Genomic DNA, 21,628 nt, shown 5'->3' with positions numbered 1-21,628 from the left:
TCTCCGGGTAGCTGATCGGGGCATCGCAATTTTATCGCGATGACCCCGATCAGCCCGACTGAGCAGCCGGGAAGCATTTACTTTCACTTTCGATGCGGCGCTCAGATTTGAGCGCCGCATTGAAAGGGTTGATAGCACGTGGCCGAACGATCGCGGCCGCGCGCTATTAGCCGCGGGTCCCGGCTGTGAATAGGCGCCGGGACCATCCTGCTATGATCCCGCGTTATAGACAGGGACCGGACTTAGGACGCACTCATACGTCCTAAGTCCTTAAGGCGTTAAAGGTAGAGTTTGCCTGTTTAGGCTTATAAAGATTAAAAAAAAAACATGTATGTTAAAAGAATTATCTAGAAACAGGAAAAAAAGAGCTATTTGCACTAGTCACTGCAATGTAACTGAGATGCCATCCCACACACATCCTGAGAACTGGAATGGTGCTGGTTTTTAATGAAGTGAGCTTTGTTTTTCTAATCCTAGATAACCCTGTTAACCTTTAAGAGGATGCAGGACATACCTGTTTGCCCTGGCTGGCACTTTGCGCACCAGGATGTACATGTATGAGCGAGTAGCTGTGCTTGCTTCTTAGACCGCGTGTCCCAGCTGTTATCAGCAGCCGGGGTTCCACAGCTAATGGCAGACATTATCGATTATTCTGATGTCCATCTTTAACCCTTTAGATGCTGTGATCAATACTGATCACAGCATCTGAAATATCAAGAGGGATGGCAACCAGAGCTTGGCTCACTTTCCAGGGCCGCTCCTGGGATCTTCTTGTAGGTTCTGCCTGCTGGCAGACTATACAAGTAGATCGCCGATATCACTGATCATTGCTATGCCTATGCATTGCACTGAACAGTTAAAGCAATCTAATTATTGTTATTAATAGTCTCATATGGGGACTGAAAAAAAAGTATTATTTATTGTGAAAAAGTTCCTCCTAAATGTCCAAACTATAAAAATATAAGTAATGAATTAAACCGCACAGTCAATGGCGTACATGTAAAATAAATTGCGCATTTTTTGGTCACTTTGTATACTCTACAAAAATTAACAAAAAGCGAAAAGTGCATTGTGTAGAATCGGAAGCCACCAAAAGTTACAAAATGGCATTTTTTTCAATTTTGCCCCACAAAGATTATTATTTTTTTGTTTCACCATAGGTGGAACATATGGTGGTGAAATAATTGAAACAATTACAAAGTAAAATTGGTGGTGCAAAAAACAAGCCCTCATATGGGTCTGTAGGTGGAAAATTGAAAGCGTTCTGATTTTTAGAAGGTGAGGTGGAAAATATGAAAAGTGCAAAAATGAAAAAAATACTGTGATCCTTAAGGTGTTAAAATATAATGTTAATGTTTTTGTTACATCACATCCCAGATAAAAAGGAATAAAAAGTGACCACAAAGTTACATTTACGCCAAAAAAAAAATGCAGATCATGGCTCCAAAAACTACAGATTACAACGAAAAAAAAAAAGAAAGTTATAAGGGATCAGAATAGGGAAATTTTAAACATGCTTCTTTGTTAAAAAAGTTAGTTTTTTTTTTTTTCAAGCAGTGCAATAACAGAAAAGCATGTAAACATATTTATCATTTTAATTGTGTTGAGACACAGTATAAAAAGAACATGTCAGTTTTACCATAAAGTGCACTACATAGAAACTAAACCCCCCAAAATTTGCAAATTGCAGTCACCTGCCAGTTTCCCGCCACTAATAATATTTTTTTGGTTGTGCCACACATTTTATGGTAAAACTAAAGGTGGCATAACAAAGTACAATGAGTTGAGCAAACAACGAGCCCTCGTATGGGTCTGCAGTTATGGCTCTTAGAAGGCCAGGAGGAAAAAAACTAAATGCAAAAATAAAACTTGACTGTGTACTTAACCCCTTAAGGACTCAGGTTTTTCAGTTTTTGCACTTTCGTTTTTTCCTCCTTACCTTTTAAAAATCATAGCCCTTTCAATTTTCCACCTAAAAATCCATATTATGGCTTATGTTTTGTGTCACCAATTCTACTTTGCAGTGACATTAGTCATTTTACCCAAAAATTTTTATAGTGTGGACATTTACGCACGCGGCGATACCACATATGTTTATTTTTTTTTTCTTTACACTGTTTTATTTTTTTTATGGGAAAAGGGGGGTGATTCAAACTTTTATTAGGGAAGGGGTTAAATGACCTTTATTAACGCTTTTTTAACCTATAACACTGCACACACTGATCTCTCATGCTGATCACTGGCGTGTATTAACACGCCTGTGATCAGTGTTATCGGCGCTTGACTGCTCCTGTCTGGATCTCAGGCACGGAGCAGTCATTCGTCGATCGGACACCGAGGAGGCAGGTAAGGGCCCACCCGGATTTCCTTTAAGCTGTTCGGGACGCCGCGATTTCACCGCGGCGGTCCTGAACAGCCCGACTGACTAGCCGGGATAGTTTCACTTTCACTTTAGAAGCGGCAGTCAGCTTTGACCGCCGCTTCTAAAGGGTTAATACCGCACACGGCGTTGTGTGGTATTAGCCGCGGTCCCGGCCGTTGATGAGCTCCGGGACTGACGCGATGTGATGCGGGGTCGCAGCGTGACCCCGCTTCCTATCGCGGGAACCGACGCAGGACGTAAATATACGTCCTGTGTCGTTAAGGGGTTAAGGACTCAGCGTTTTTCCGTTTTCATTTTTTTCCTCATCACCTTCTAAAAATCATAACGCTTTTAATTTTGCACATAAAATTCCATATGATGGCTTTGCGCCACCAATTCTACTTTGTTGTGACATTAGTCATTTTACCCAAAAATCCACGGTGAAACGGAAAAAAAATTAATTGTGCGACAAAATTGAAGAAAAAATTTCATTTTGTAACTTTTGGGGGCTTCCGTTTCTACGCAGTGCATTTTTAGGTAAAAACAACACCTTTTCTTTATTCTGTAAGACCATATGGTTAAAATAATACCCTACTTATATAGGTTGGATATTGTCGTATTTCGGAAAAAAATCATAACTACATGCAGGAAAATTTCTATGTTAAAAATTCTCATCTTCTAACCCCTATAACTTTTTTATTTTTCCGCATACGGCCGCTTTGAGGGCTCATTTTTGCACCGTGTTCTGAAGTTTTTATCGGTACCGTTTTTGTATTGATTGGACTTTTTGATCGCTTTTTATTCATTTTTTCATGATATAAAAAGTGACAAAAAAATACGCTGTTTTGGACTTTGGAATTTTTTTGCGCGTACGCCATTGACCATGCGATTTAATTAACGATATATTTTTATAGTTCGGACATTTACGCACCCGGCGATACCACATGTTTATATTTATTTTTATTTACACAGTTTTTTTTTTTTTTTTATGGGAAAAGGGGGGTGATTCAAACTTTTATTAGGGAAGGGGTTAAATGACCTTTGTTAACTTTTTTTTTTCACTTTTTTTTTGCAGTGCTATAGCTCCCATAGGGACCTATAACACTGCACACACTGATCTCTTATGCTGATCCCTGCAAAGCCATAGCTTTGCACGGATCAGTGAGATAGGGGCTCGATTGCTCAAGTCTGTAGCTCAGGCTTGGCGCAATCAAACCCCGATCGGACGCCGCGGAGACAGGTAAGGAGACCTCCGCCTGCGTCCCAGCTGATTGGAACATCGCCATTTTATCGCGATGTCCCGATCAGCCCGACTGGGCTGCTGGGAAGCGTTTACTTTCACTTTCAGACGCGGCGGTCAACTTTTACCGCCGCGTCTGAAGGGGTAATAGCACATGGCACAACGATCGGTGCCGCGCGCTGTTAGCCCAGGGTCCCGGCTATGGATAGCAGCCGGGACCGACCCGGTGTGATGCGGGGTCACGGCGTGACCCCGTTTTAAACACCGGGACCGGGTTCAGGGCGTACAGGTACGTCCTAAGTCCTTAACCCCTTAAGGACCGGGGGTTTTCCGTTTTTGCATTTTCGTTTTTTGCTCCTTGCCTTTAAAAAATCATAACTCTTTCAATTTTGCACCTAAAAAGCCATATGATGGCTTATTTTTTGCGCCACCAATTCTACTTTGTAATGACATCAGTCATTTTGCCCAAAAATCTACGGTGAAACGAAAAAAAAAATCATTGTGCGACAAAATTGAAAAAAAAAACGCCGTTTTGTAACTTTTGGGGGCTTCCGTTTCTACGTAGTACATTTTTCGGTAAAAATGACACTGTATCTTTATTCTGTAGGTCCATACGATTAAAATGATACCCTACTTATATAGGTTTGATTTTGTCGTACTTCTGGAAAAAATCATAACTACATGCAGGAAAATTAATACGTTTAAAATTGTCATCTTCGGACCCCTATAACTTTTTTATTTTTCCGTGTATGAGGGCTCATTTTTTGCGCCGTGATCTGAAGTTTTTAACGGTACCATTTTTGCATTGATAGGACTTATTGATCGCTTTTCATTCATTTTTAAATGATATAAAAAGTGACCAAAAATGCACTATTTTGGACTTTGGAATTTTTTTGCGCGCAGGCCATTGACCGAGCGGTTTAATTAATGATATATTTTTATAATTCGGACATTTCCGCACGCGGTGATACCATATATGTTTAATTTTATTTTTATTTACACAGTTTTTTTTTTTTATGGGAAAAGGGGGGTGATTCAAACTTTTAATAGGGGAGGGGTTAAATGATATTCATTCACTTTTTTTTTCACTTTTTTTATAGGGACCTATAACACTGCACACACTGATCTTCATCATTGATCACTGGTTTCTCATAGGAAACCAGTGATCTACGATTCTGCCGCATGACTGCTCATGCCTGGATCTCAGGCACTGAGCAGTCATTCGGAGATCGGACAGCGAGGAGGCAGGTAGGGGCCCTCCCGCTGTCCTGTAAGCTGTTCGGGATGCCGCGATTTCGCCGCGGCTATCCCGAACAGCCCACTGAGTTAACCGTCAGCTTTCACTTTCGGTTTTAGCCGCGCGGCTCAGCTCTGAGCGCGCGGCTAAAGGGTTAATAGCGCGCGGCGCCGCAATCGGCACTGCACGCTATTAGTGGCGGGTCCCGGCTTCACTATGATGCCGGGCCCGCCGTGATATGATGCGGGGTTACAGTGTACCCCGCGTTATATCACGAGAGCAGGACCAAGGACGTACCAGTACGTCCTTGGTCCTTAAGGATCGGGATGTTAAAGTTAAGGTTAAGGATCGGGATGCAGGACGTAGGCATACGCCCTGCGTCCCCAAGAGGTTAAAACGGTACTCCAGTGAATTTTTTTTTTTTATCAACTGGTGCCAGAAAGTTAAACAGATTTGTAAATTACTTCTATTAAAAAATCTTAATCCTTCCTGTACTTATTAGCTGCTGAATACTACAGCAGAAATTATTTTCTTTTTGAAACACAGTGCTGTCTGCTGACATCATGAGCACGGTGCTCTCTGCTGACATCTCTGTCTCTGGGACCCACGAAATCCAACATCTTATCCCCTATCATTTGAATAGGATATAAGATGTTTTCAAAGGAGTACCCCATTAAGGTCAAATTGGGCTGTGTCCTTAACCCCTTAAGGACCCAGCCATTTTACACCTTAGGACCCGGCCATTTTTTGAACATCTGACCACTGTCACTTTAAACATTAATAACTCTGGAATGCTTTTAGTTATCATTCTGATTCCGAGATAGTTTTTTCGTGACATATTCTACTTTAACAAAGTGGTAAAATTTTGTGGTAACTTGCATCCTTTCTTGGTGAAAAATCCCAAAATTTGATGAAAAATTTGAAAATTTAGCATTTTTCTAACTTTGAAGCTCTCTGCTTGTAAGGAAAATGGATATTCCAAATATTTTTTTTATTTTATTCACATATACAATATGTCTACTTTATGTTTGCATCATAAAATTGACGTGTTTTTACTTTTGGAAGACACCAGAGGGCTTCAAAGTTCAGCAGCAATTTTCCAATTTTTCACAAAATTTTCAAACTCACTATTTTTCAGGGACCAGTTCAGGTTTGAAGTGGATTTGAAGGGTCTTCATATTAGAAATACCCCACAAAAGACAACATTATAAAAACTGCACCCCCCAAAGTATTCAAAGTGACATTTAGTAAGTGTTTTAACCCTTTAGGTGTTTCACAGGAATAGCAGCAAAGTGAAGGAGAAAATTCACAATCTTCATTTTTTACACTCGCATTTTCTTGTAGACCCAATTTTTTAATTTTTACAAGGGGTAAAAGGAGAAAATTTATACTTGTAGCCCAATTTCTCTCGAGTAAGCACATACCTCATATGTCTATGTAAAGTGTTCGGCAGGTGCAGTAGAGGGCTCAGAGTATGTTTTTCAGAAATGGTTTTTGGGGGGCATGTTGCATTTAGGAAGCCCCTATGGTGCCAGAACAGCAAAAAAAAAAAAAACACATGGCATACCATTTTGAAAACTAGACCCCTTGAGGAACGTAACAAGGAATAAAGTGAGCCTTAATACCCCTTAGGGGTTTCACAACTTTTGCATATTTTAAAAAAAAATTATTATTTTTTCACTAAAATGTGTTTCCCCCCAAATTTCACATTTTTGCAAGGGTTAATAGCAGAAAATACCCCCCAAAATTTGAAACCCCATCTCTTCTGAGTATGGAGGTACCCCATAAGTTGACCTGAAGTGCACTACGGGCGAACTACAATGCTCAGAAGAGACGGAGTCATATTTGGCTTTTTGAGAGCAAATTTTGCTCGGGGGCATGTCGCATTTAGGAAGCCCCTATGGTGCCAGGACAGCAAAAAAAAAAAAAACACATGGCATACCATTTTGAAAACTAGACCCCTTGAGGAACGTAACAAGGAATAAAGTGAGCCTTAATACCCCTTAGGGGTTTCACAACTTTTGCATATTTTAAAAAAAAATTATTATTTTTTCACTAAAATGTGTTTCCCCCCAAATTTCACATTTTTGCAAGGGTTAATAGCAGAAAATACCCCCCAAAATTTGAAACCCCATCTCTTCTGAGTATGGAGGTACCCCATAAGTTGACCTGAAGTGCACTACGGGCGAACTACAATGCTCAGAAGAGACGGAGTCATATTTGGCTTTTTGAGAGCAAATTTTGCTCGGGGGCATGTCGCATTTAGGAAGCCCCTATGGTGCCAGGACAGCAAAAAAAAAAAAAAAACACATGGCATACCATTTTGAAAACTAGACCCCTTGAGGAACGTAACAAGGAATAAAGTGAGCCTTAATACCCCTTAGGGGTTTCACAACTTTTGCATATTTTAAAAAAAAATTATTATTTTTTCACTAAAATGTGTTTCCCCCCAAATTTCACATTTTTGCAAGGGTTAATAGCAGAAAATACCCCCCAAAATTTGAAACCCCATCTCTTCTGAGTATGGAGGTACCCCATAAGTTGACCTGAAGTGCACTACGGGCGAACTACAATGCTCAGAAGAGACGGAGTCATATTTGGCTTTTTGAGAGCAAATTTTGCTCGGGGGCATGTCGCATTTAGGAAGCCCCTATGGTGCCAGGACAGCAAAAAAAAAAAAAACACATGGCACACCATTTTGGAAACTAGACCCCTTGAGGAACGTAACAAGGAATTAAGTGAGCCTTAATACCCCACAGGGGTTTCACGACTTTTGCATACGTTAAAGAAAGAAAAAAAAATTTCACTAAAATGTGTTCCCCCCCCCCCAAATTTCACATTTATGCAAGGGTTAATAGCAGAAAATACCCCCAAAATTTGTAACCCCATCTCTTCTGAGTATGGAGGTACCCCATAAGTGGACCTGAAGTGCACTACGGGCAAACTACAATGCTCAGAAGAGAAGGAGTCATATTTGGCTTTTTGAGAGCAAATTTTGCTCGGGGGGCATGTCGCATTTGCCAGGACAGCAAAATAACCCCCACAAGGCATACCATTTTGGAAACTAGACCCCTTAAGGAAAGTAACAAGGGGTACAGTGAGCATTTACCCCCACTGGTGTCTGTCAGATCTTTGGAACAGTGGGCTGTACAAAATTTTTTATTTGCACAGCCCACTGTTCCAAAGATCTGTCAGACACCAGTGGGGTGTAAATTCTCACTGCACCCCTCATTACATTCCGTGAGGGGTGTAGTTTCCGAAATGGGGTCACATGTGGGTTTTTTTTTTTTTTGCGTTTGTCAAAACCGCTGTAACAATCAGCCACCCCTGTGCAAATCACCTCAAGTGTACATGGTGCACTCTCCCTTCTGGGCCTTGTTGTGCGCCCCCAGAGCACTTTACGCCCACATATGGGGTATCTCCGTAGTCGGGAGAAACTGCAATACAAATTTTGGGGGGCTTTTTTCCCTTTAACCTCTTGTCAAAATGAAAAGTATAGTGCAACACCAGCATGTTAGTGTAAAAATTTTTTTTTTTACACTAACATGCTGGTGTAGACCCCAACTTCCCCTTTTCATAAGGGGTGAAAGGAGAAAAAGCCCCCCAAAATTTGTTAGGCAATTTCTCCCGAGTACGGCGATACCCCATATGTGGCCCTAAACTGTTGCCTTGAAATACGACAGGGCTCCGAAGTGAGAGTGCCATGTGCATTTGAGGTCTGAATTAGGGATTTGCACAGGAGTGGACATAGGGGTATTCTACGCCAGCGATTCCCAAACAGGGTGCCTCCAGCTGTTGCAAAACTCCCAGCATGCTTGGACAGTCAACGGCTGTTTTGCAAAAGCTGGAGGCTCCATTTTGGAAACAGTGGCGTACCAGACGTTTTTCATTTTTATTGGGGAGGGGAGGGGGGCTGTGTAGGGGTATGTGTATATGTAGTGTTTTTTACTTATTTTATTTTCTGTTAGTGTAGTGTAGTGTTTTTAGGGTACAGTCACACGGGCGGGGGATTACAGCGAGTTTCCCGCTGCGAGTTTGAGCTGTCGCGCAAAATTTGCTGCATCGCAAACTTGCAGCCTGATATTCACTGTAAGCCCCCTGCCCATGTGAATGTACCCTGTACATTCACAGGGGGGGGGGGGGGGAACCTCCAGCTGTTGCAAAACTACAACTCCCAGCATGCACGGTCTATCAGTGCATGCTGGTAGTTATAGTTTTGCAACAGCTGGAGGCACACGGGTTGCGAAACACTGAGTTAGGAAACAGACAATGTTTCACAACCAGTGTGCCTCCAGTTGTTGCAAAACCACAACTCCCAGCATGCCCAGGCAGCCGAAGGGCATATTGGGAGTTGTGGTTAGGCAACAGCTGGAGGAGAACAGTTTAGGGACCACTGTGTAGTGGTGTCCAAGCTGTACCCCTGCAGATGTTGCAAAACTACAACTCCCAGTATGCCCTTACTGTCCAGGCATGCTGGGAGTTGTAGTTCTGCAACATCTGAAGGGCCAGATGTTACAGAACTACAATTCCCAGCATGCCTGGACAGTAAGGGCATGCTGAAGATGTGTAGTTTTGAAACATCTGGAAGGGCACAGTGGTCTCCAAACTGTGGACCTCCAGATGTTGCAAAACTGCAACTCCCAGCCAAGGGCTGTCTGGGCATGCTGGGAGTTGTAGTTTACAGGGTCCCATTACAGCAATGCATGTCGCTTTACGGCGACGTGCATTGCTGTAAAGGGCCCGACCGCGGCTGAAGAGGAACTCACCTGTCGCCGCCGCCGCCATATTCATCGCTGGGATCCAGGTCTTCAGGGACGAGGTAAGTACCGGGGCTGGTACCCAGCACTCCCCCGTCCCCCGCCGCGTCCTCCGGTCTTCCTCCCGTCCTCTCCGGACATCCAGGGGCCGGGCAAGGCGGGAGGAAGTGACCGCCCCCCTCCCCCTGCAATTGTCGGTTAGTTAACCGACGGATCGCAGGGTATAGGAGGAGGTGGCCGGCTTGCCACCTCGCTCCTATACTTTAGCATGGTCCTGGCTGTCTGTGACAGCCGGGATCATGCAAAATTACCGGGCGGTCGGGTCCCACAGACCCGATCAACCCGGTATCGCCGCAGATCCCCTACATGGCCCCCCTCGGTGTTTGCCCTGGATGCCTGCTGAAGCATTTCAGCAGGCATCCGCTTCCGATCTCTGTCCGGGGCGCGGCAGAGACCGGAGAAACACCAGAACGTACTAGTACGTCCTGGGTCCTGAAAGCCCAGGGTGCCAGGACGTTCTAGTACGTCCTGGGTCCTTAAGAGGTTAAGGACATCAGGATTTTTTTTTTTTGCACTTTCATATTTTCCTCTTCTTTTATTTTTCCATATACGGGGCTGTGTGAGGGTAATTTTTTGTGCTATGATCTGTTTTTATTTTTACCATTTTTGTTTTTATGGGACTTTTTTTAAATCAGCGTTATCAGCGCTCCATTACTATAGGCTGCTGAGGCTGCCTGCCATACAAGAGCCCCGATTGGATGGGACAGAGGCATGTAGGGACATTCTCAGCTGATTGAGGCCACTTGATTTTGCTGTGGTGATCCCGATCAGCTCCCTGAGCTACCTAGGAATCTTTTTTACCTGTTTTAGACGCCACTATCAACTTTGATCGTGGTGTCTAAAGGGTTAATGCCGAGCATCGGACCGATTGTGGATCCTGGCTGCTAATAGCAACTGAAATCCACAAGATATGAGGCATGTATAGATCCTGGGAATGTCAATTCTGGGTCTGCCTTCCTGCACACTACAATCAATATATCAAGATGTCTACAATATCCCTCCCCTCCCAGCTCTATCTGCTATTTCTATGGGATCAGGATATATAGTAGATATATACCTCCCCTTAGGCTGTGTTCACACATTGCATTTTTGTAGCATACAGTGGGGGGAAAAGTATTTAGTAAGCTACCAATTGTGCAAGTTTTCCCACTTTAAAAGATGAGAGAGGCCTGTAATTTTCATCATAGGTATACCTCAACTATGAGAGACAGAATGGGGGGAAAGAATACAGGAAACCACACTGTAGGATTTCTAATGAATTAATTGGTAAATTCCTCGGCAAAATAAGTATTTGGTCACCTACAAACAAGCATGATTTCTGGCGCTCACCGACCTGTAACTTCTTCTTTAAGAGTCTCCTCTGTCCTCCACTCTGTCCTCTCACCTGTATTAATCGAACCTATTTGAACTTGTTATCAGTATAAAATACACCTGTCCACAACCTCAGTCACACTCCAAACTCCACTATGGCCAAGACCAAAGAGCTGTCGAAGGACACCAGAAACAAAATTGCAGACCTTCACTAGGCTGGGAAGACTGAATCTGCAATAGGCAAGCAGCTTGGTGTGAAGAAATCAACTGTGGGAGCAATTATTAGAAAATGGAAGACATACAAGACCACTAATAATCTCCCTTGATCTGGGGCTCTACGCAAGATCTCCCCCTGTGGTGTCAAAATGTTCTGGTGAGCAAAAATCCCAGAACAACACGGGAGGACCTAGTGAATGACCTGCAGAGAGCTGGGACCAAAGCAAGAAAGGCTACCATCAGGAACACACTACACCGGCAGGGGCTCATATCATGCAGTGCCAGACGTGTCCCCCTGCTTAAGCCAGTACATGTCCGGGCCCGTCTGATGTTTGCTAGAGAGCATTTGGATGATCCAGAAAAGTATTGGGAGAATGCCATATGGTCAGATGAAACCAAAATAGAACTTTTTGGTAAAAACTCAACTTGTCATGTTTGGAGGAGAAAGAATGCTCAGTTGCATCCAAAGAACACCATACCTACTGTGACATATGGGGGTGGAAACATCATGCTTTGGGGCTGTTTTTCAGCAAAGGGACCAGGACGACTGATCCGTGTAAAGGAAAAAATGAATGGGGCCATGTATTGTGAGATTTTGAGTGAAAACCTCTTTCCATCAGCAAGGGCATTGAAGATTAAGTGTGGCTAGGTCTTTCAGCATAACAATGATCCCAAACACACGAAGGAGTGGCAATAAAGGAGTGGCTTCGTAAAAAGCACTTCAAGATCCTGGAGTGGCCTAGCCAGTCTCCAGATCTCAACCCCATAGAAAACCTTTGGAAGGAGTTGAAAGTGTGTGTTGCCCAGCAACAGCCCCACAACATCACTGCTCTAGAGGAGATCTGTGTGGAGGAATGGGCCAAAATACCTGCAACAGTGTGTGAAAACCTTGTGAAGACCTCTGTCATTGCCAACAAAGGGTATATAACAAAGTATTATTGAGGTATACCTATGCTGAAAATTACAGGCCTCTCTTATCTTTTTAAAGGGTACCTCTCATCAAAAAAACTTTTGATAAATTATAGATTAATGTATGCAGAATAACATTACAATTGCATGTTATTAAAAAATATGCTTCTTTCTATTTAATTTTCCACTTTGAAGAAATTACCACTAGGGGTCTCCCTACCAGTCCTGGCAGCAAGCATTTCAGACTCATGCTGGAGTCCTAAACACTACCAGCTGCCAGTCTGCTTTGTTCACAAAGGAGAACACTCAGAGCTGCCAACCTGCTTTGTTCACAGCCTGTTTGGCTGTGAACAAAGCAGGCTGGCAGCTCTGAGTGTTTAGGACTCCAGCATGAGTCAGAAATGCTTGCTGACAGGACTGATCGGGAAAAATACAATAGAAAGAAGCATATTTTTCATTAACATACTATTGGAAAGTTATTCAACATTCATTAATCTAAAATATATCAAAAGTTTATTTGATGAGAGGTACCCTTTAAGTGGGAGAACTTGCACAATTGGTGGCCCATGTATATAAAAAATTTTTGGTGTTGATTTTCACAAAATTGCGACAAAAAAGGTTGCTATTTTAACGCATTTGTGCAAATCATGCTAAAAAAAAAACTTCTTTCTATGACTGTCTTTAAAAATAGCAGTAGAAACTAGAGATGAGCGAACTTACAGTAAATTTGATTCGTCACAAACTTCTCGGCTCGGCAGTTGGTGACTTATCCTGCATAAATTAGTTCAGCTTTCAGGTGCTCCGGAGGGCTGGAAAAGATGGATACAGTCCTAGGAAAGAGTCTCCTAAGACTGTATCCACCTTTTCCAGCCCACGGGAGCACCTAAAAGCTGAACTAATTTATGCAGGATAAGTCATCAATTACCACGCCGAGAAGTTCGTGACAAATCAAATTTACTGTAAGTTCGCTCATCTCTAGTAGAAACTAAAATGCCAAAATGCAATAAAAATTTGAAAAATGCTGTAAAATTTAGTGAACACAGTGAAGTAAACACAGTCTAAAGACTCCAAATCTTCATAAAACATCTCAATTGTAATAATAAGTCAAATTACTTTTGCCCCATAGAAACCTTTCTCAAACAAATGCATTATGAATAAAAAAAAAAACATCAAAACTGCATGTAGTGTGAATTGACCCCAATAAGTCTAATAAGCTCAACTGGATGAACTCCAGTACTGGCAGCATGATAAGATGACAAGCTAGAGGGATCAACCATCTGATCCTCAGCCAGAGGATTCATGGGAAATATGCAGGCTGCATTACAGAACCCACATCACTGTGCATTTGTAAACCAAAATAGAATCTATCCCATGTCACATCAGCAAAAATGGAATACTTTTATCTCTTAAAGGCCCCCTGAAGTTTGATTAGTGGCTTACATTTTCTTCCTCCTCACATTCTAAGACCCATAACTTTGTCATTTTTCCACTGACAAAGTTGGCTTATTTTTTGAGAGACAAGTTGTACATTTAATTGGCGTACTTAAAGGGGTTATCCACCATAAAGTGATTTTAGTACGTACCTGTCAGACAGCAATGGACATGCTTAGGAAGGATCTGCGCTTGTCTTGGGGCTAACTGGCTATCTTGTGAGATTACCATAACACTGTGGCTAGCTTTTTGTGAACTGGTATTTCCTGTTTCACTGTTCTTTTTTGGACTACAAATCCCATAATTCCATTTTCCTCCCTCCCACACATCAGCCACCCCACCCATTGAAACATAAATGAGCTGCATCCATTCAAAAGACCTGTGGTTTTCAATCAGGGTGCCTACAGCTGTTGCATTAGTTGCAGATTGATCCCTCCACCCATTGAAGTAGACAGGCTCCCTGTCATCAGATGACTAGTGAGTCAGGTCTCGCCCGCATTGCAACCTGGGAAAAATCTGAGACAACAGTCATTTGTATGCTGTTAAAAATAAATATTGGGGTAAAAATCACAGAACTGTGAGAAAACCGTCACACACAGGTACAGACACTATATTATGACCTACACTAACTTTACAGCCCCTGTAGCATAGTTAAATAAAAAAAATTCCTGGAATACCCCTTTAATTTTATTTTATAATGTATTATAAAGCCAAAAAAAAATTATATGTATAGCAAGCTTGAAAAAAATATGGAATTGCAAAATGTTGTATGCCAATAATTTTTCAGGAGTTTACAAAACATGAAAACTGACATGCCAACTTCATTTAAAAAATAAATAAAATGTTTGTTTTAACCCCTATAACTTTTTTTTTTTCATCTACAGAGCTGTGTTATTGTTTATTTTGTGTGCCATGAGCTTTAGTTTCTAAAGATATCACTTTTGTGTAGTTTTGGCTTTTTGATCACTTTTTATTAAATAATTTTCAGGGATGTCATGTGATCAAAAATCTGCCACATGAGTTTACGCTGACCAGGAATGCAATCATTTATTAGTTCAGATAATTACACACGCAGTGTGTAATATACTTGCATTGAGGGGACGGGCGTGACATCACACGGGGGCGGAGTCCTGACATCACGGACTTCCGTTCCCGTAGTCGCGACTCAGACCCTCCAGCGCTTCCGCACAAAAAACAGGTGGGTGCCGCATGCAATACTGCGGGGGTCCCCAGCGGCGGGACCCCCGAGATCAGACATCTTATCCCCTATCCTTTGGATAGGGGATAGGATGTCTAGGGTGGGAGTACCCCTTTAACAATTCTTTTCCTTAAAGAAGAATTTATTTTTTTAAAGTTACACATGTCTTCTCAGCCAGTCACTCGCAATTTCAAATAAAAATAATGTTGAGGTTATAAAAAGAATGAAAAACAAAACCTATTGAACTTTACTGTATTTCAAACTACAATAAAAGTTAATAAAATAAACACACAATTAATACAACTGAAACATACCTATTCTGTTGTAGTTTCCTTGGTGATGTAGGAAGTGATCTTGGCTGAACAAGGTTTGGAAACCCTTGAGGGATTTGCCTCTGCATAGGTGGTAATATGCTCATTTCTTCTGAAATGGAACAAATTGTTAGTATTTACAGTATTTATTCTATAATCGCACATAAAAACAGGTATATTACCAAGATTATGCATCAGTGTGGGTTATAGACCAGCAGTCAGGGCTAGAGCTTTTGGCCATACTATGGACGTAAAAATGCATCCATAATATGCCTGTGTGAAACTGCCCTTAAAAGGGTACTCCGGCCCTAAGGCATCTTATCCCCCATCTAAAGGATAGGTGAAAACATGTCTGATCACGGGGGTCCTGCCGCCGCAGGGGACCCCCGCGATCTCGGCTGCAGTACCCCAGACATCCAGTGCACGGGCAAACTTCGCTCCATGCCGGATGACTGGCGATGTGGGGCGGAGGCTTGTGACATCATGGCCATGCCCGCTCGTGACATCACGGCCACGCCCCCTCAATGCAAGTCTCTGTGGGAGGGCGTGACGTCCATCTAAACGAACGCCATGTGCAGCAGGGAGATCCCTGGGGTCCCCAATGGCGGGACCCCCGCAATCAGACATCTTATCCCCTATCCAAAGATGTCTAGGGGCAGAGTACCCCTTTAAGTTGTTTTTACATAAAATTTAGTGACTTTATTTGGTGAAAACAGATTACAAACTATACTTATTTTGCTTTATACAATACCATGATAAAAATACAAAAAAAAAAAAGAAATGAAATGGAAACCAGTAAAACAAAGACATAAAACACATTGTGAACCAACTGTTAAGAGGTTTATTCCAAGATAAAAGGAAGGGGATACGTAGCTGTCAGGGGACCTCACTCTTAAGAAGGAAGGTTACATTTTCCCTGACTGTATGGAGTGCCAGCATGCATGCTTGGCTACCCTTCCATTAACTCTCTAAGGGACTACCCAACGATGCTGAGCACTAAACTTGGCTGTGTTCAGAAGTCACATAAAGATGACTGAGTGCAGATGATCCATCTACTTAGGAGACATTGTAAACTTTGTTCTTGTGATTGGTGGAGTTAGACCCTCGTCGATCAGCTAGTTATCCTCCATTGGGTGAATAGGGGTGTCACGCCGAGCGCTCCGGGTCCCGCTGCCTCCCCGGAGCGCTCACGGCGTGCCTCTACATGCAGCGCTCCGGTCGGCACAGCTTACCACGAGCGCTGCTCCCATGTCACCGGAGGGGACGCGATCCGAGGCACGGGATGTGCCCGCTCTCGGATCGCGCCCATGTCTCTCACCTGCCCTGTCCTCCTGCTCAGTCCTGGCAGGGCCGGCCCCGCTCTCTAGGGCTCGCGCGCCGGGTCTCCCAGATTTAAAGGACCAGTGCACCATTAATTGGTGCCTGGCCCAATTAGTTCCAAGCACTCCCAACACTATAAAAACCCACTTCCCCTTCCTGTCCCTGCTGGATCTTGTTGCCTTGTGCCAGTGAAAGCGTTCCTGTGTGTCCTTTGCCTGTGTATCCAGACCCTTGCTGTTGCCCTTGACTACGAACTGTTGCTGCCTGCCCTGACCTTCTGCTACGTCTGACCTTGCCTTTTGCCTAGTCCTTCTGTACCGCGCCTGACTCAGCAGTCAGTGAGGTTGAGTCGCTATCGGATGGAACGACCTGGCGGTTACCTGCCGCTGCAAGTCCATCCCGCGTTGTGGCGGGCTCTGGTGAAAACCAGTAACCCCTTAGATTCCGTTCCCCTGGTACGGCCCATGCCATTACCTCACTGACATAGAGGATCCACTATCTGTGCCTACCCGCATACCACTCCGGATCCTGACAAGGGGTGAATAGGGGATAACTTGTAATTTTGAAATAACCCCTTTATTCACAATGTGCATGAAAGTTCAAGCTGCTGCTATAACTTACACTGAATCTCATCTGGAGGTGAACAGAATCTAACTATTTACCTCATCTTCATACAACAGAGAAACATTGCCATTCTTTAAAGGGGTACTCTGGTGGAAAACTTTGTTAAACAGATTTGTAAATTACTTCTATTACAAAATCTTAATCCTTCCAGTACTTATTAGCTGCTGAATACTACTGAGGAAATTATTTTCTTTTTGGAACACAGAGCTCTCTGCTGACATCATGAACACAGTGCTCTCTGCTGACATCTCTGCCCATTTTAAGAACTGTCCAGAGTAGGAGAAACTCCCCATAGAAAACATATGCTGATCTAGACAGTTCCTAAAATGGACAGAGATGTAAGCAGAGAGCACTGTGGTCATGATGTCAGCACAGATCTCTGTGTTCCAAAAAGAAAAAAATTTCCTCTGTAGTATTCAGCAGCTAATAGTACTAATTTTTTTTAATAGAAGTAATTTACAAATCTGTTTAACTTTCTGGCACCAGTTGATTTAAAAAAAAAAAATTTAAAAAAGTTTTCCACCGGAGAACCCCTTTAACAAGTCCTGAAGCAGCATTAGGCTTGTCTATGAGTCATGGACAAGAGATGACTCAGGGACAAGGTTGCATGAGCAGACACACCAACACCTCCCACCATCACATGGGAGGACACGCCCCCTTCACCTGAGAGGATTTCTAACACTGTGAACTAATAAAAAGAGGGATTTTATCATAAATATAAGTTATGGAGGCATAAAAATTAGATGTACATGGTCAAGATTTGGTATTTTTTTTATTTTTGTGGGATCTGACAGGTACGCTTTAAGCATCTAATAATATATATAATAAAAGGAAACAAAAAAACACAATTGGAACACACCCTAAGACTGTCATATAAAACACCATTCTTAGGGTAAGTTTACATATATACCACACAGACACATTTGTTATTTACCACAAACATATGTAACGAAACAAGACCAATTTGGCTTAAAGGGGTACACCGGTGGAATTTTTAGATCAACTGGTGCCAGAAAGTTAAACAGATTTGTAAATTACTTCTATTAAAAAAATCACAATCCTTCCAGCACTTATTAGCTGCTGAATACTACAGAGGAAATTCATTTCTTTTTGGAACAGACAGCTCTCTGCTGACATCATGACCACAGTGCTCTCTGCTAACATCTCTGTCCATTATAGGAAGTGTCCAGAGCAGCATATGTTTTCTACGGGGATTTTCTGTTACTCTGGACAGTTCTTAAAATGGACAGAGATGTCAGCAGAGAGCACTGTGGTCATGATGTCAGCACAGAGCTCTGTGTTCCAAAAAGAAAATAATTTCCTCTGTAGTATTCAGCAGCTAATAAGTACTGGAAGGATTAAGATTTTTTTTATAGAAGCAATTTACAAATCAGTTTAACTTTCTGGCACCAGTTGATAAAAAAAAAATAAAAAAATAAAATAAAAAAACTTTTTCCACCGGAGTACCCCTTTAATATTTTTATTGTATATTTTTTTGTGGTAGAAGTTCGTAAACGATTGCACACGTTTGCATACATTTAAACGTAATTTTATTTATTTATTTTTTTGCTAATACGAAAAACTATGTAAAAACTGTAAAACCAGCGGTTAAAAAAAAAAAACAATACTTTATAAACATATACATACCGTATTTATCGGCGTATAACACGCACTTTTTAAGCTAAAATTTTTAGCCTAAAGTCTATGTGCGTGTTATACGCCGATACTGCCCCAGGAAAGGCAGGGGGAGAGAGGCCGTCGCTGCCCGCTTCTCTCCCCCTGCCTTCCCTGGGGTCTAGAGCCCTGCTGCCGGCCCTTCTCACCCCCTGGCTATCGGCGCCGCTGCCCGTTCTGTCCCCCTGACTATCGGTACCGGCGCCGATAGCCAGCCTGACGTCATGCGCAGCGCCGTGCAGCGCATAGCAACGACGAACGGGTCACACGCCGGAGGCCTACAGCAGCGCGGACCCGACCCAGGTAATTATGCCACGGGGATGGGGGGAGGCAACGGGGCAGCGGCGCCGGCAATGGGTGCCGCTGCCCCTTCTCTCCCCCTGGCTATCGGCGCCGCTGCCCGTTCTGTCCCCCTGACTATCGGTACCGGCGCCGATAGCCAGGGGGAGAGAAGGGGCAGCGGCACCCATTGCCGGCGCCGCTGCCCCGTTGCCTCCCCCCATCCCCGTGGCATAATTACCTGGGTCGGGTCCGCGCTGCTGTAGGCCTCCGGCGTGCGACCCGTTCGTCGTTGCTATGCGCTGCACGGCGCTGCGCATGACGTCAGTGCGCCGCGCCGTGCATAGCAACGACGCAGGGGACGCACGCCGGAGGCCTGGAGCAGCGCGGACCCGACCCAGGTAATTATGTCACCGGGGATGGGGGGAGGCAACGGGGCAGCGGCGCCGGCAATGGGTGCCGCTGCCCCTTCTCTCCCCCTGGCTGTCGGCGCCGCTTCTCTCCCCCTGGCTATCAGCGCCGGCAATGGGGCGCCGGTACCGATAGTCAGGGGGACAGAACGGGCAGCGGCGCCGATAGCCAGGGGGAGAGAAGGGCCGGCAGCAGCGCTCTAGACCCCAGGAAAGGCAGGGGGAGAGAAGCGGGCAGCGACGGCCTCTCTCCCCCTGCCTTTCCTGGGGTGGTATCGGGGTATACACGCGCACACACCCCCTCATTTTACCATGGATATTTGGGTAAAAAACTTTATAGGCCGGTGCATGGTATACCCCGATAAATACGGTACTTACAGGAGAACTATGCCACACCATACATCACTAATACACCATTAGGGTCTATTCACACGTACAGTATTCTGCGCAGATTTGATGCGCAGGATTTTCTGCTGCAGATTTCAATGTAAACTGAATGACTGAATACAGCTTGAAATCCTGCACATCAAATCTGCGCAGAATACTGTGCGTGTGAATAGACCCTTATGGAGCAAAAAAGAAAAGTAAACTTTTGTTGATGTTTTTTTTTGTGGTACAGAAAAGTGGTGTGAGCAGACCTTTTCTATACCGCACCATCATAGACAATCGTACAGGGGACAAAATGTAGCCAAAAGTGACATACTTTTGGCTAAGTTGGCATAATGGAAGTCTATTGGTATAGTAGAGCATACGTTTAGGTACCGTTTTGGCGTATCACCTAGCGTACTGCTGTGGTATAGATGTGAACCAGGTTGCAGATCACTAGTGTTGAGCGGCATAGGCCATATTTGAATTCGCAATATTTTGCGAATATATGGGCGAATATTCTTCATATATTCGCTAAATTCACATATTCGTAATATTCAGTTTTTTTCGCATATGCGTAAATTGACATATGCGAAAATTGACATATGCGAAAATGTATGCACTTTATAGCAAGTATACCAGTGTAACTTGATAGAATCAGCAGAAGGGAGGGACCAATATTCGCGAATATTTGATTATGCGAATATTCGCCCGGCGGTCTCACACAGTAGTATTAGAGCCTTCTTACACCACACAAGCTGGAAGCAGAGAGGGGTGATCACTGTGATGTGTACTGTGAAAAAAATATAAAAGCGAATATTTGTAATTTCAAATATATAGTGCTATATTCGCGAATATTCGCAAATAAAATTCAAATTGCGAATATTCGCGAGCAACACTACTGAGATCACGGCTAAGTTGGGAGTGGTACTATATGTCACAATGTCTGTCTATTTGGGGTTATGAGAAAATAAGTAGCACAAGACTGCCTATAACTGCGCCATGTTTAATGTTTGGCACGGGCATTGCCAGACTTTTATGCCATCCCGTAGGCTCATGGTGCTATATACTAGATGGGAGGGTGGGCTGCCTATAATATAGTATGGAGGAGGATCATACTGTACTTGCTGATGGTGCCCGTGGTCATGCCAGGGTGGTGCCCTACTGCACAATTGTTATGTCCTTACTTTTATTTATTGGTTGCTGCAGAACTTGAAGTGAATGAAGATCATCAGCAGCTCATGTGTGTAGGGCCAAACATAGTTGGGTGCTTCTCCATAAGGTGCCAGCCTAAGTGTTCTCCACCTACAGTACTTCACACAGTGCAGCCAGTGTGCTCCTCTACATAGTGCCACCTACTGTATGCCCCACATATAGAGTCACCACAGTAACTCCCCTCTATAGTATGCCCGCCACAGTGTGTCCCTTGGCTGTATGCCACCCATAGGATGCCCCTCCATACAGAGCCACCCCCACCATAAAGTCACAGGTTGTCACACTTTCTGGCATCTGTAACATATCGCTTGTGCCCGGAGATGTCCGACATACCTGATACCCTGTGCGGCTCCGCCAGCTACGTAACAACCAACGTGTGTATATGGTATCTATGGCAACCCGCGTGGCCCAACATTCCACCCCCATTGTCACCTGATCAGCGAATCAGCAGCTATGACGTCACCTCCAATCAGCGCAGCGCAGTGATTGACGGAAGCATAAAGCCGCAGCACGTTCTAGATGCGGTACCGCATTGTGTATATGATGCACTACACAGTTTCCTTATATATCGTGTGGCTCCAAAACTACAACTCAGACTCCCATGTAGCCAGTTGTAGTGTTGCGACGGTTGTGGAACACTGGCGTTTAGTATAAGTCAGTGTTTCCTAACCAGGGTGCCTCCAGCTGTTGCTAAACTACAACTCTCAG

At 43.7% G+C, this 21,628-nt stretch overlaps 1 protein-coding gene across 7 annotated transcripts in view; it reads right to left on the bottom strand.

Annotated features, from left to right (window-relative positions):
• TTC29 (tetratricopeptide repeat domain 29) overlaps positions 1 to 21,362 on the bottom strand; it is a 267,225-nt gene extending 245,863 nt beyond the window's left edge. For 4 of the 7 annotated variants that reach the window (XR_008890045.1, XM_056562838.1, XM_056562843.1 and 1 more), the window contains exons 1-2: positions 21,254 to 21,362; positions 15,036 to 15,144 (exon numbers count right to left, since the gene is read on the bottom strand). Coding sequence is in view for 6 of the 7 variants with exons in the window: in XM_056562838.1 (XP_056418813.1) it covers positions 15,036 to 15,139 (104 nt within the window). In the remaining variant the exon portion in view is untranslated. Of the gene's footprint in view, positions 1 to 15,035; positions 15,145 to 20,344; positions 20,367 to 20,892; positions 21,116 to 21,253 lie in introns of those variants that run through there. The other 3 variants (XM_056562839.1, XM_056562840.1, XM_056562842.1) reach the window with 3 other exon arrangements.
• Between the last annotated feature and the right edge of the window lie 266 nt (positions 21,363 to 21,628).

The sequence above is a fragment of the Hyla sarda genome, chromosome 1, assembly GCF_029499605.1.
Source record: "Hyla sarda isolate aHylSar1 chromosome 1, aHylSar1.hap1, whole genome shotgun sequence".
Taxonomy (NCBI): domain Eukaryota; kingdom Metazoa; phylum Chordata; class Amphibia; order Anura; family Hylidae; genus Hyla; species Hyla sarda.
This window is presented reverse-complemented; position numbering and strand designations above follow the sequence as displayed.